Source organism: Anomaloglossus baeobatrachus, chromosome 2 (assembly GCF_048569485.1).
Source record: "Anomaloglossus baeobatrachus isolate aAnoBae1 chromosome 2, aAnoBae1.hap1, whole genome shotgun sequence".
In the NCBI taxonomy this organism is placed as follows: Eukaryota; Metazoa; Chordata; class Amphibia; order Anura; family Aromobatidae; genus Anomaloglossus; species Anomaloglossus baeobatrachus.
This window is the reverse complement of record NC_134354.1, coordinates 20,789,767-20,804,488: the sequence shown is the minus strand read 5'-3', so window position 1 is coordinate 20,804,488 and position 14,722 is coordinate 20,789,767. Positions and strand designations below refer to the sequence as shown.

At 48.2% G+C, this 14,722-nt stretch overlaps 1 protein-coding gene across 3 annotated transcripts in view; it reads left to right on the top strand.

Moving 5' to 3' along the window:
* LOC142290860 (beta-1,4-galactosyltransferase 4-like) overlaps nucleotides 1–14,722 on the top strand; it is a 107,510-nt gene that overhangs the window by 82,358 nt on the left and 10,430 nt on the right. For all 3 annotated transcript variants that reach the window (XM_075334904.1, XM_075334906.1, XM_075334905.1), the window contains one exon: nucleotides 10,538–10,642. In XM_075334904.1, the coding sequence (XP_075191019.1) occupies nucleotides 10,538–10,642 (105 nt within the window). The remainder of the gene's footprint in view (nucleotides 1–10,537; nucleotides 10,643–14,722) is intronic.

Genomic DNA, 14,722 nt, shown 5'->3' with positions numbered 1-14,722 from the left:
GAGAACAAGGAGTGTGTTCCTTAACCACTCCAGTTTTCAGGCCACTGTGACCAAGCCTAGGACCTGTCCTGACAGACGCTGCCCAAAGCGTGGTTCTGATGACCGTTTTCCGTTTCCACCAGAGGTGGTCAAGGAGTGGGCTCGTTCACCTAAGGTAGACCCTCCGGTGTCTAGACTCTCAGCCCGGACAGTTGTATTAGTGGCTGATGACACCTCTCAAGGATTCCCTGGCGGGAAGAGTAACTGACCGCCAGGTTGACCTTCTGGCCAAATCTGTATCTGAGGCGGCAGGGGTCTCGTTCTCCCCATCTTTTGCAGCAGTGGGGGCTCTCATAGCCATCTCTGCTTCTCTAGAGGAGATGCATTCCCTCACCAGGGACTCTATGCCCGAAATGGTTGCCTTAACTTCCAGGCTTCAACCTTTTCATCCTATGCCATGTCTGCCATGCTGGAGGCTTCTCACCGCACTGCGGTGGCTTCGGCTAATTCTCTCGCTATGCGCAGGATCTTGTGGCTTCGAGAGTGGAAGGCAGACGCTTCTTCAATGAAGTACCTTGCGGGGCTCCCATTTGCTGGGACCAGGCTGTTCGGTGAACAACTGGATGAAATTATTCAGGAAGCTACTGGCGGGAAGAGTACTTCCATGCCACAAACAAAACCAGGAAACCTGTTTAGGGCAGGATCCAGTCGAGGTTTCGTTCTTGTCGTTCCTCCAACTGGTCGTCCTCTAAGCCCTCGGCCTCGTCCACTAACTCAGCCAAGGACCAAAAACCCATCTGACGCACAAAGCCGCGTCCTCAGAGCAGGAGCTGCTGCCACTAAGGCAGCCTCCTCTTGACTATCTGGCCGCGCCAGCAACGTCCTTGGTCGGTGGCAGGCTCTCCCGCTTTTGGCGACGTGTGGTTTCAACACATCTCCGATCAGTGGGTGCGGGATATCTCCTCCCACGGCTACAGGATAGAATTCTATCCAGCCCGCCAAACAGATTTTTTTCTGTCAACTCCCCCCTGCTCCAAGGCCGCCGCCTTCTCACAGGCCGTGGCACCCTTGCAGGCCAACGGAGTAATTGTACCGGTTCCCGCCTGGGAACGGTTCAGAGGTTTCTACTCAAATCTCTTCCTAGTCCCCGAAAGGGACGGTTCCTTCCGGCCCATCCTGGATCTTTTGAAGCTTCTCAAAAAGCATGTTCAGGTGCAGCATTTTCGCATGGAGTCTCTGCGATCAGTCATTGCCTCAATGACCTAAGGAGATTTCCTAGCACGCATCGACATCAGAGATGCCTATCTGCATGTGCCAATTGCAGTTTCACACCAGCGTTGGCTACGTTTTGCAATCGGAGAGGAACATTTCCAATTCATGGCTCTTCCCTTCGGGTTAGCCACGGCCCCTCGAGTATTCATCAGGGTCATGGCAGCAGTGGTTGCGGTTCTGCACCTCCGGGGGTTGGCAGTAATCCCTTTTCCTGGACGGCCTTCTAGTCAAGGCTTCATCCAGTGCAGACTGTCAGCGGAGTGCCGCGCTCACTCTCGCCACTCTAGTCCAATTCGGGTGGCTTGTCCTTTTCCCAAGTCCACTCTGACTCCGACCCAGAAGCTCATGTACCTAGGGATGCAATTCGAGACTCTGCCGGCACTGGTGAACCTGCCCTTAGTCAAACAGCAGTCCCTCCACTGGCGGTGCGCCCTTTGCTGAGGCCCCGCCGTCATTCCATCAGGCACCTAATACAGGTGCTGGGTCAGATGGTAGCGTCAATGGAAGCTGTTTCTTTGCCCAGTTCCATCTGCGTCCTCTGCAGCTGGACATTCTCCGCTGTTGGGACAAGCGACCTTGCTCCTTGCACAGGTTAGTGGCTCTGTCGCCACAAACCAGGGGCTCCCTTCAGTGGTGGCTTCGGCCCCTCTCTCTTCAGGGACGCTCCTTCCTGGCCCCGTCCCGGGTGATTCTCACCACGGATACCAGTCTATCCGGCTGGGGAGCAGTATATCTCCACCACAGAGCGCAGGGCACTTGGACCCCGTCTGAATCACCCTCTTGATCAATGTGCTGGAAATCAGAGCTGTGCTTCTAGCTCTCTTAGCCTTTCACCACCTTTTGGCGGGCAAGCACATTCGAGTCCGGTCAGACAACGCGACAGCGGTTGCTTGCATCAACTGCCAGGGCGGGACACTCGGCCGCCTGGCAATGTTGGAGGTTCAACGCATCCTTCAGTGGACGGAGGACTCCAAGTCCACCATATCCGCAGTCCACATCCCAGGCGTGGAAAACTGGGAGGCAGATTATCTCAGCCGTCAAGCCGTGGACAGCGGCGAGTGGGCTCCGCATTCGGCAGTGTTTCGGTCACTCTACCGCTAGGGGGGCACTCAGGAAGTGGATCTTCGCTCCCATGATCCTCAGGCCTTTGCAGCGGACGCGCTGGTTCAGGATTTGTCCCAGTTTCGTCTGTCTTATGGGTTTCCCTCTCTAGCTCTTGCTCAGAGTTCTGCGCAAGTTCAGAATGGAGGGCGTCGGGTCATTCTCATTGCTCCAGACTGGCCCAGGCGAGCTTGGTACCCAGACCTGCTCCATCTGTCCGTAGAGGTGCCGTGGCATCTCCCGGACCGTTCAGACCTTCTCTTACAAGGTCCGTTTTTTTCCGCCTGAATTCTGCGGCTCTCAGATTGACGGCGTGGCTCTTGAGTCCTGGATCTTGACGACTTCTGGTATTTCTCCTGAAGTCATCTCCACTATGACTCGGGCTCGGAGGTATTCCTCGGCCAAAATCTATCACAGGACCTGGAGAATTTTCCTGTCCTGGTGTCACTTTTCCGGCCATGCTTCTTGGCCTTTTTCCTTGCCGGCCCTTCTGTCCTTTCTGCAGTCCGTCTGCAGCTAGAACTATCCCTCAATTCCTCAAGGGACAGGTCTCGGCTCTGTCATTGTTGTGCCAGCGGCGTATCGCTCGGCTGGCTCAGGTGCGCTCCTTCATATAGGGCGCATCTCACACCATTCCGCCTTACCGGCGGCCCTTGGATCCCTGGGACCTTAATCTGGTCCTCACGGCTTTCCAGAAACCCCCCTTTGAGCCTCTTAGGGAGGTTTCTTTGTCTCGTCTTTCACAGAAAGTGGTCTTTTTAGTGGCCATAACTTCCCTCAGGAGAGTCTCTGTTTTGACTCCGCTCTCTTCGGAGTCACCTTTTTTGGTTTTTCATCAAGACAAGGTGGTTCTCCGTCCGACTCCGGACTTTCTCCCTAAGGTGGTTTCTCCTTTCCACCTTAACCAGGACATTTCCCTGCCTTCCTTTTGTCCGGCTCCTGTTCAACGCTTTGAAAAAGCGTTGCATACTCTGGATCTGGTGCGGGCGCTCCGGATCTATGTGTTTCGCACCGCTGTTGTTTGGCGGCGCACCTCTCTTTTTGTGCTGACCACAGGTCGGCGTGAGGGCCTCTCGGTTTCTAAGCCGACCCTAGCTCGTTGGATTAGGTCGGCCATTTCCGATGCCTACCAGTGTACTCAAGTGCCTCCCCCGCCGGGGATCAAGGCACACTCGACCAGAGCTGTCGGTGCCTCTTGGTTTCTCAGGCACCAGGTCACGGCTCAGCAGGTCGGTCAGGCTGCCACTTGGGCTAGTTTGCATACCTTTTCGAAGCACTACCAAGTGCATGCTCATGCTTCGGCAGATGCGAGCTTGGGCAGACGCATCCTTCAGGCGGCTGTCGCCCATTTGTGAAGTTAGGTTTTGCCTACTTCTCAGTTTTCTGTTTATTTCCCACCCATGGACTGCTTTGAGACGTCCCATGGTCTGGGTCTCCCATAAGGAACGATGAAGAAAAAGAGAATTTTGTTTACTTACCGTAAATTCTTTTTCTTATAGTTCCGACATGGGAGACCCAGCACCCTCCCTGTTGCCTGTTGGCAGTTTTCTTGTTCCGTGTGTTTTCACACTGTTGTTGTAGTCAGAGGTTCCGGTTGTTCCGGGTTTTGCTCTGTCTCTACTTGTGGGTGGATGTCCTCCTTCAGCTTTTGCACTAAACTGGCTAGATTTGGTCATCCAGGGGGTGTATATGCTCGGAGGGAGGAGCTACACTTTTGAGTGTAGTACTTTGTGTGTCCTCCGGAGGCAGAAGCTATACACCCATGGTCTGGGTCTCCCATGTCGGAACTATAAGAAAAATAATTTACGGTAAGTAAACAAAATTCTCTTTTTACTATAATACTGCCCCTATGTACAAGAATATAACTACTATAATACTGCCCCTATGTACAAGAATATAACTACTATAATACTGCCCCCTATGTACAAGAATATAACTACTATAATACTGCCCCTATGTACAAGAATATAACTACTATAATACTGCCCCCTATGTACAAGAATATAACATATAATACTGCCCCTATGTACAAGAATATAACTACTATAATACTGCCCCTATGTACAAGAATATAACTACTATAATACTGCCCCTATGTACATGAATATAACTACTATAATACTGCCCCTATGTACACGAATATAACTACTATAATACTGCCCCCTATGTACAAGAATATAACTACTATAATACTGTCCCTATGTACAAGAATATATCTACTATAATACTGCTCCTATGTACAAGAATATGACATATAATACTGCCCCTATGTACAAGAATATAACTACTATAATACTGCCCCCTATGTACAAGAATATAACTACTATAATACTACCCCATATGTATATAAATATAACTACTATAATACTGCTCCTGTGTACAAGAATATAACTACTATAATACTGTTCTCTATGTACAATAATAAATCTATGATAATACTGCCCCTATGTACAAGAATATAACTACTATAATACTGCCCCCTATGTACAAGAATATAACTACTATAATACTGCCTCTATGTACAAGAATATAGTTACTATAATACTGCTCCTATGTACAAGAATATGACATATAATACTGCCCCTATGTACAAGAATATAACTACTATAATACTGCCCCCTATGTACAAGAATATAACTACTATAATACTACCCCATATGTATATAAATATAACTACTATAATACTGCTCCTGTGTACAAGAATATAACTACTATAATACAGTCCTCTATGTACAATAATAAATCTACGATAATACTGCCCCCTATGTAAAGGAATATACAGTGGGGAAAATAAGTATTTGATACTCTGACGATTTAGCACATTTCCCCACCTACAAAGAATGGAGAAGTCTGTAATTTATATTGTAGGTAACTTCAACTGTGAAACATAATCCCCCCAAAAATCCAGAAAATCACATTGTATGATTTATTTATTTTTATTAAGTATTTGATACAATAGAAAAACAGAACTCAATATTTGGTAAAAACCTTTGTTTGCAGTTACAAAGGTCGGACGTTTCAGGTAGTTCTTGACCAGGTTTGCACACACTGCAACAGGGATTATGGTGACTACTCCATTCAGATCTTCTCCAGATCTCTCAGGTCACTCCTCCATACAGATCTCCAGATCTTTCAGGTTACTCCTCCATACAGATCTTATCCAGATCTTTCAGGTCACTCCTCCATACAGATCTCCAGATCTTTCAGGTCACTCCTCCATACAGATCTTCTCCAGATCTTGCAGGTCACTCCTCCATACAGATCTTCTCCAGCTCTTTCAGGTCACTCCTCCATACAGATCTTCTCCAGATCTTTCAGGTCACTTCTCCATACAGATCTTCTCCAGATCTTTCAGGTCACTTCTCCATACAGATCTTCTCCAGATTTTTCAGGTCCCTCCTCCATACAGATCTTCTCCAGATCTTTCAGGTCACTCCTCCATACAGATCTTCTCCAGATCTTTCAGGTCACTTCTCCATACAGATCTTCTCCAGATTTTTCAGGTCCCTCCTCCATACAGATCTTCTCCAGATCTTTCAGGTCACTTCTCCATACAGATCTCCAGATCTTTCAGGTTACTCCTCCATACAGATCTTCTCCAGATCTTTCAGGTCACTTCTCCATACAGATCTTCTCCAGATCTTTCAGGTCACTCCTCCATACAGATCTTCTCCAGATCTTTCAGGTCACTTCTCCATACAGATCTTCTCCAGATCTTGCAGGTCACTCCTCCATACAGATCTTCTCCAGCTCTTTCAGGTCCCTCCTCCATACAGATCTTCTCCAGATCTTTCAGGTCACTTCTCCATACAGATCTCCAGATCTTTCAGGTTACTCCTCCATACAGATCTTCTCCAGATCTTTCAGGTCACTTCTCCATACAGCAGTAAGGAATAAGCTGGGCTCACTACTATAAACCTGGTGCTCGGGGGAAAAATAGTCCATATACAAATAGAGAACCCCGGCACACAGTATGGAAGGAGAAAAGCAGTCAATGGTTCTTGTTGTATGTTCTAGTTTTATTCAGGAAAACTTTTTCCACAGCAAGTTGAAATACAGTCTTTTCATAACAACAGGGAGTTACATTAAAGTCCACAGGGAGTTACATTAAAGTCCGACGTTTCGGCTCTTAAACGAGCCTTCACCAGGGACAAGAAAGGTACTAAATTTGAACAGACAAGATCATAAAAGACATAATTATAATAACATCACGTTCAAAGTAAAAACATAACAACAGAGTTTCTTCAAGTGATGTGGTTTTAGGACGTGAAATATGTGCACGTGGAACAGTGTTAACCAGATGTACATCCGATGGGAGGGAAAGGGGGGGGGGTAAAGAATGGAGAGGTGAGAATGAGCAAGAGGGAAAAATGAGAAAAGGAGAGGAGAAGGATAGAGAGAAGAAGAGGCAACGAGAGAAGGAAAGAAGGAGAAGAGAGACATACCCGTACTGATGTTGTACTAGATGGGTCCTATGTACAACACTAGGAGATGAGGAACTGACGACTGAAACGGAAAAGGGAATTCTGATCACTATTATGTGATAATCTATACTGACATATGATTAGGAAAAATATAGCTTATATGCAGAATATAGCTTACTTTCTAGGGTCTTTGGGTCTCCAAGATAGACGATTTTAGTAGCTGGATGTAGGTAAGTACAGAACGTGGCTGATAGAGAAGAAGGAAAAGATAATGAAGAAACTGTGAAGATTTTCAGAAGGCATTAAATGTAAAAAACGGTAAGTAGGGAAATATGAAGTGTAGGACACATACCAGTGAGACTCCACTTATTCTATAAATAGGTAGTGGCTCATATATGGTAGAGGTATAGGATGTGCTTGGGGCACATATGTGTTGTCGCTATAAAAGAAAAGAAATAGACATCGATGATGAAAACATGTACAGTAATAAGGTAAGGTCTTATTACTGTACATGTTTTCATCATCGATGTCTATTTCTTTTCTTTTATAGCGACAACACATATGTGCCCCAAGCACATCCTATACCTCTACCATATATGAGCCACTACCTATTTATAGAATAAGTGGAGTCTCACTGGTATGTGTCCTACACTTCATATTTCCCTACTTACCGTTTTTTTACATTTAATGCCTTCTGAAAATCTTCACAGTTTCTTCATTATCTTTTCCTTCTTCTCTATCAGCCACGTTCTGTACTTACCTACATCCAGCTACTAAAATCTTCTATCTTGGAGACCCAAAGACCCTAGAAAGTAAGCTATATTCTGCATATAAGCTATATTTTTCCTAATCATATGTCAGTATAGATTATCACATAATAGTGATCAGAATTCCCTTTTCCGTTTCAGTCGTCAGTTCCTCATCTCCTAGTGTTGTACATAGGACCCATCTAGTACAACATCAGTACGGGTATGTCTCTCTTCTCCTTCTTTCCTTCTCTCGTTGCCTCTTCTTCTCTCTATCCTTCTCCTCTCCTTTTCTCATTTTTCCCTCTTGCTCATTCTCACCTCTCCATTCTTTCCCCCCCCTTTCCCTCCCATCGGATGTACATCTGGTTAACACTGTTCCACGTGCACATATTTCACGTCCTAAAACCACATCACTTGAAGAAACTCTGTTGTTATGTTTTTACTTTGAACATGATGTTATTATAATTATGTCTTTTATGATCTTGTCTGTTCAAATTTAGTACCTTTCTTGTCCCTGGTGAAGGCTCGTTTAAGAGCCGAAACGTCGGACTTTAATGTAACTCCCTGTTGTTATGAAAAGACTGTATTTCAACTTGCTGTGGAAAAATTTTTCCTGAATAAAACTAGAACATACAACAAGAACCATTGACTGCTTTTCTCCTGCCATACTTCTCCATACAGATCTTCTCCAGATCTTTCAGGTCACTCCTCCATACAGATCTTCTCCAGATTTTTCAGGTCCCTCCTCCATACAGATCTTCTCCAGATCTTTCAGATCACTCCTCCATACAGATCTTCTCCAGATCTTTCAGGTCACTTCTCCATACAGATCTTCTCCAAATTTTTCAGGTCCCTCCTCCATACAGATCTTCTCCAGATCTTTCAGGTCACTCCTCCATACAGATCTTCTCCAGATCTTTCAGGTCACGCCTCCATACAGATCTTCTCCAGATCTTTCAGGTCACTCCTCCATACAGATCTTCTCCAGATCTTTCAGGTCATGCCTCCATACAGATCTTCTCCAGATTTTTCAGGTCCCTCCTCCATACAGATCTTCTCCAGATCTTTCAGGTCACTTCTCCATACAGATCTTCTCCAGATCTTTCAGGTCACTTCTCCATACAGATCTTCTCCAGATCTTTCAGGTCACTTCTCCATACAGATCTTCTCCAGATCTTTCAGGTCACTTCTCCATACAGATCTTCTCCAGATCTTTCAGGTTACTTCTCCATACAGATCTTCTCCAGATCTTTCAGGTTACTCCTCCATACAGATCTTCTCCAGATCTTTCAGGTCACTCTTCCATACAGATCTTCTCCAGATCTTTCAGGTCACGCCTCCATACAGATCTTCTCCAGATCTTTCAGGTCACTCCTCCATACAGATCTTCTCCAGATCTTTCAGGTCATGCCTCCATACAGATCTTCTCCAGATTTTTCAGGTCCCTCCTCCATACAGATCTTCTCCAGATCTTTCAGGTCACTTCTCCATACAGATCTTCTCCAGATCTTTCAGGTCACTTCTCCATACAGATCTTCTCCAGATCTTTCAGGTCACTTCTCCATACAGATCTTCTCCAGATCTTTCAGGTCACTTCTCCATACAGATCTTCTCCAGATCTTTCAGGTTACTCCTCCATACAGATCTTCTCCAGATCTTTCAGGTCACTCTTCCATACAGATCTTCTCGAGATCTTTCAGGTCACTCCTCCGTACAGATCTTCTCCAGATCTTTCAGGTTTCAGGGCTGCCACTCGGTAACATTAAGTTTCAGCTCCTTCAAAGATTTTCTATTGGGTTCAGGTCTGTACAATGGCTAGGCAAATCCAGGACCTTGAAATGCTCTTACGGAGCCAGTCATTAGTTTCCCTGGCTGTGTGTTTCGGTCATTGTTATGCTGGAAGATCTAGCCACGACCCATCTTCAATGTTCTTACTGAGGGAAGGAGGTTGTTGGCCAAAATCTCGCACCACATTACCCTATCGATCCTCCCGTCAATACGGAGCAGTCGTCCTGCCCCTTTTGCAGAAAGCCACCACCAAAGTATGATAGTTCCACCCCCATGATTCACGGTTAAGATCATGTTCTTAGGGTTGTACTCATCCTTCTTCCTCCAACATGGCAAATGGAAATGGTATAAAAAAAGTTCTATTTTGGTTTCATCTGACCACATGACCTTCTCCCTTGCCTCCTCTGGATCATCCAGATGGCCATTGGCAAACTTCAAATGGGCCTGGACATGTGCTGGTGTGAGCAGGGGGACCTTGCGTGCCCTGCAGGATTTTAATCCATGATGGCGTACTGTGTTACTAATGGTAATCTTTGAGACTGTGGTCCCAGCTCCCATCAGGTCATTGACCAGGTCCTCCTGTATAGTTCTGGGCTGATTCCTGACCTCTCTCAGAATCATCCTTACCCCATGAGGCGAAATCTTGCATGAGACCTCAAACCGATACAAATTGACAGTCATCTTGTGTTTTTTTCTCATTTTGTAATAATTTTACCAACAGTTGTTGCCTTCTCACCAAGCTGCTTGCCTATTGTCCTGTAGCCCATCCCAGGCTTGTGCAGGTCTACAATTTTGTCCCTGCTGTCCTTAGACAGCTCTTTGGTCTTGGTCATGGTGGAGAGGTTGGAGTGTGATTGAGTGTGTGGACAGGGGTCTTTTATACAGGTAACAAGTTCCAAGTTCAAACAGGTGCAATTAAGACAGGTAATGAGTGCAGAGTAGGAGAAAAAATTACAGGTCTGTGAGAGAAGAATACTTGCTAGTTGGTCAATGATAAAATACTTATTTTATGCAATAAAATGCAACTTAATTTTTTAAAAAGCATACAATGCGATTATCTGGATTTTTTTGGGGGGGGGGGGGATCTGTCTGTCACAGGTGATGTTTTATTTAACTAGTACTGTATAGACCCCTATGTATAAGGCCATATTTACTATAATAGTGGTGTAATTTATAGTACCATTTAATGTACCTCTGCTAATGCATTTACTTACGTCATTCCAGGGTGCTATTAGGACAGATGACGGTGGTTCGTCCTCCTGCAGAAGTAGCCAGATACACTATGATTTTCCATAACAGAGATGCAGGGAATGAGGTAAACAAGGAAAGGTGAGTTCATCACTTATACATCTTTTAATATACAGTTGAAACCAGAAGTTTCCCTCCGCTCTCTATAAAGACACATCTGCAGGTTTTCTTTGTCGCTCCATTGGGAGACCCAGACAATTGGGGTGTATAGCTATGCCTCCGGAGGCCACACAAAGTATTACACTAAAAGTGTAAAGCCCCTCCCCTTCTGCCTATACACCCCCCGTGCTCACGGGCTCCTCAGTTTTTCTGCTTTGTGCGAAGGAGGCAGACATCCACGCATAGCTCCACAGCTTAGTCAGCAGCAGCTGCTGACTAGGTCGGATGGAAGAAAAGAGGGCCCATAACAGGGCCCCCAGCATGCTCCCTTCTCACCCCACTTTGTCGGCGGTGTTGTTAAGGTTGAGGTACCCATTGCGGGTACACAGGCAGGAGCCACATGCTGTTTTCCTTCCCCATTCCTTAATGGGCTCTGGGTGAAGTGGGATCCGGATCGGTCTCCAGGCACTGGGACCGTGCTCCCTCCGCAGCCCCTGGGAATCTGCTGGATAGGAGCCGGGTATCGTCAGGGACAAGGCCCTGCTACTGTGAGGTACTCTGTGTCCCCGTGGGGACAGCGCATGGAGCGCTGGTGCCATACACATTGCAGCACTGCTGGGTGTAGAGGTGCGCCGGGGACTATCGCGCATGGAGCGCTTGTGCCATACACTTTCCAGCACTGCTGGGTGTGTTAGTGCGCCGGGGACTATCGCGCATGGAGCGCTTGTGCCAGACACTTTCCAGCACTGCTGGAGGTGTTAGTGCGCCGGGGGACTACCGCGCGGCCGCGCTTATTGCCGGCCGCGCTTATAACTTTAGTCCCCGGCTTCTGCGGCCTAGTGTCGTTTATTCCCGCCCACAGGCCTGCCAGTCAGGGGAAGGGCGGGACGCTGCACAGATCGTCAGCGCCGAGGGCTGGAGCATACATTAGTATCCTCCTCCCTCCTCACTCAGTACACTGGGGCACTAGATTCCCGCACTTTTCTTGGGCACGCCCACGGTCCCCTCCTCCCCACAGAACGCCGGCAGCCATTCCTGTCAGCGATTCAGACGCTGGAGAGGAGAGACAACACAGGGAGACCCAGGCAGGGAATCTGGTGATCACACAACCGCTCTCAGCGGTCGGTAAGCAGCACCTGTGGTGCTGGCCCCACTGAGTACCGAAGTGTATATATATATATAGGCTTATAGGCTATACATTTGCACTGTACGGTCGCTCTGTTGATTTTTGGCTATATACCCTCCTGGTTGTTCTCAGAGGAGACAACATGTCATCCGCAAAAAGCAAGGGTGCCAAAGCACAGGCGTACTTTGCAACCTGTACCTCTTGTACAGCTGTCCCACCGGCAGGTTCCACTGACCCTCATTGTGTGCAATGCTCGGCCCCCGTGGCACTTACTCAGCCGGAGCCTCTGCTACAGGTGGCCCAGGTGGAACCACCTGCTACCACTGTCCAGGTGACAGGGTCGGAGTTTGCAGCCTTTGCTGACAAACTGTCTGAGACTATGGATAAATGGTCTGCTAAAATACTGGAAGCTTTGCAGTCCAGACCGGTGATTCAGGCCCCGGGCACTGTCCAATCCTTGACCCCTGGTCCCCCTCATTTGGAACAGCAAAGTGCCCCTGGGGTAACCCATAGGTCACAGGGTGAGGTCTCTGACACGGACCGCAGTCCCAGGCCGCCCAAGCGGGGTCGCTGGGAAATTCCCTCCACTTCATCACACTGTTCAGGGTCCCAGCAGGGGGACTCTCTGGAGGATGAAGCGGAGGTATCAGATCAGGATTCTGATCCTGAAGCCGCTCTCAACCTAGATACACCTGAAGGTGACGCAGTAGTGAATGACCTTATAGCGACCATCAATCAGGTGTTGGATATTTCTCCCCCAGCTCCCCCAATTGAGGAGTCTGCTTCTCAGGAGAAATTCCGTTTCAGGTTTCCAAAGCGTACATTAAATATGTTTCTGGATCACTCTGACTTCAGAGAGGCAATCCAGAAAAACCGAGACTGTCCAGACAAGCGTTTTTCCAAGCGCCTTAAGGACACACGTTATCCCTTCCCCCCCGAGGTTGTTAAGGGCTGGACTCAGTGTCCTAAGGTGGATCCTCCAATCTCCAGACTGGCGGCTAGATCCATAGTTGCAGTGGAAGATGGGGCTTCACTCAAAGATGCCACTGACAGACAGATGGAACTATGGTTGAAATCCATCTATGAAGCTATAGGCGCGTCTTTTGCCCCAGCATTCGCAGCCGTATGGGCGCTCCAAGCTATCTCAGCTTGTCAGGCGCAGATTAATGCAGTAACACGTACATCTGCCCCGCAAGTGGTGTCCTTAACCAATCAGGCGTCGGCGTTTGCGTCCTACGCCATTAATGCTATCCTGGACTCTGCGAGCCGTACGGCGGTGGCATCCGCCAATTCGGTGGTACTCCGCAGGGCCATGTGGCTACGTGAATGGAAGGCAGACTCTGCTTCCAAAAAGTTCTTAACCGGTTTGCCATTGTCTGGCGACCGCTTGTTTGGTGAGCGATTGGATGAAATCATTAAACAATCCAAGGGAAAGGATTCATCCTTACCCCAGTCCAAACCAAACAGACCTCAACCACGGAAGGTACAATCGAGGTTTCGGTCCTTTCGGACCGCGGGCAGTTCTCAATTTTCCTCGTCCAAAAGGCCTTAGAAAGGTCAGAGGAACTCCGATGCATGGCGGTCTAAGTCACGTCCTAAAAAGACCGCCGGAGGAACCGCTCCCAAAGCGGCCTCCTCATGACTTTTGGCCTCCTCAAACCGCATCCTCGGTCGGTGGCAGGCTCTCCCGCTTTTGCGACACCTGGCTGCCACAAGTAAAAGACCGATGGGTGAGAGACATTCTATCTCACGGTTACAGGATAGAGTTCAGCTCTCGTCCTCCGATTTGTTTCTTCAGAACATCTCCGCCCCCCGACAGAGCCGAGGCTCTTATGCAGGCGGTGGGCACCCTGAAGGCGGAAGGAGTGGTGATCCCTGTTCCTCTTCAGCAACGGGGTCACGGTTTTTACTCCAACTTGTTCGTGGTGCCAAAAAAGGACGGATCCTTCCGTCCCGTTCTGGACCTAAAACTGCTCAACAAGCATGTGAAAACCAGGCGGTTCCGGATGGAATCGCTCCGCTCCGTCATCGCCTCAATGTCCCAAGGAGATTTCCTGGCATCAATAGACATCAAAGATGCTTATCTCCACGTACCGATTGCACCAGAGCATCAGCGCTTCCTGCGCTTCGCCATAGGGGACGAACACCTTCAGTTCGTGGCACTGCCTTTTGGCCTGGCGACAGCCCCACGGGTCTTCACCAAGGTCATGGCAACAGTGGTGGCAATCCTACACTCTCAGGGACACTCGGTGATCCCTTACTTAGACGATCTCCTTGTCAAGGCACCCTCTCAAGGGGCATGCCAACACAGCCTGAACATTGCTCTGGAAACTCTCCAGAGTTTCGGGTGGATCATCAATTTTCCAAAGTCAAATCTGACACCGGCCCAATCACTGACATATCTTGGCATGGAGTTTCATACTCTCTCAGCGATAGTGAAGCTTCCGCTGAACAAACAGCGTTCACTACAGACAGGGGTGCAATCTCTCCTTCATGGTCAGTCACACCCCCCGAGGCGCCTCATGCACTTCCTAGGGAAGATGGTGGCAGCAATGGAGGCAGTTCCTTTTGCGCAGTTTCATCTGCGCCCACTTCAATGGGACATTCTCCGCAAATGGGACAGGAAGTCGACGTCCCTCGACAGGAACGTCTCCCTTTCTCGGGCAGCCAAAGCTTCCCTTCAGTGGTGGCTCCTCCCCACTTCTCTGTCGAAGGGGAAATCCTTCCTGCCCCCATCCTGGGTGGTGGTCACGACGGACGCGAGCCTGTCAGGGTGGGGAGCGGTCTTTCTCCACCACAGGGCTCAGGGGACTTGGACTCAGACAGAGTCCTCCCTTCAGATCAATGTCCTAGAGATAAGGGCAGTGTATCTTGCCCTAAAGGCGTTCCAGCCGTGGCTGGAAGGCAAGCAGATCCGAATTCAGTCGGACAACTCC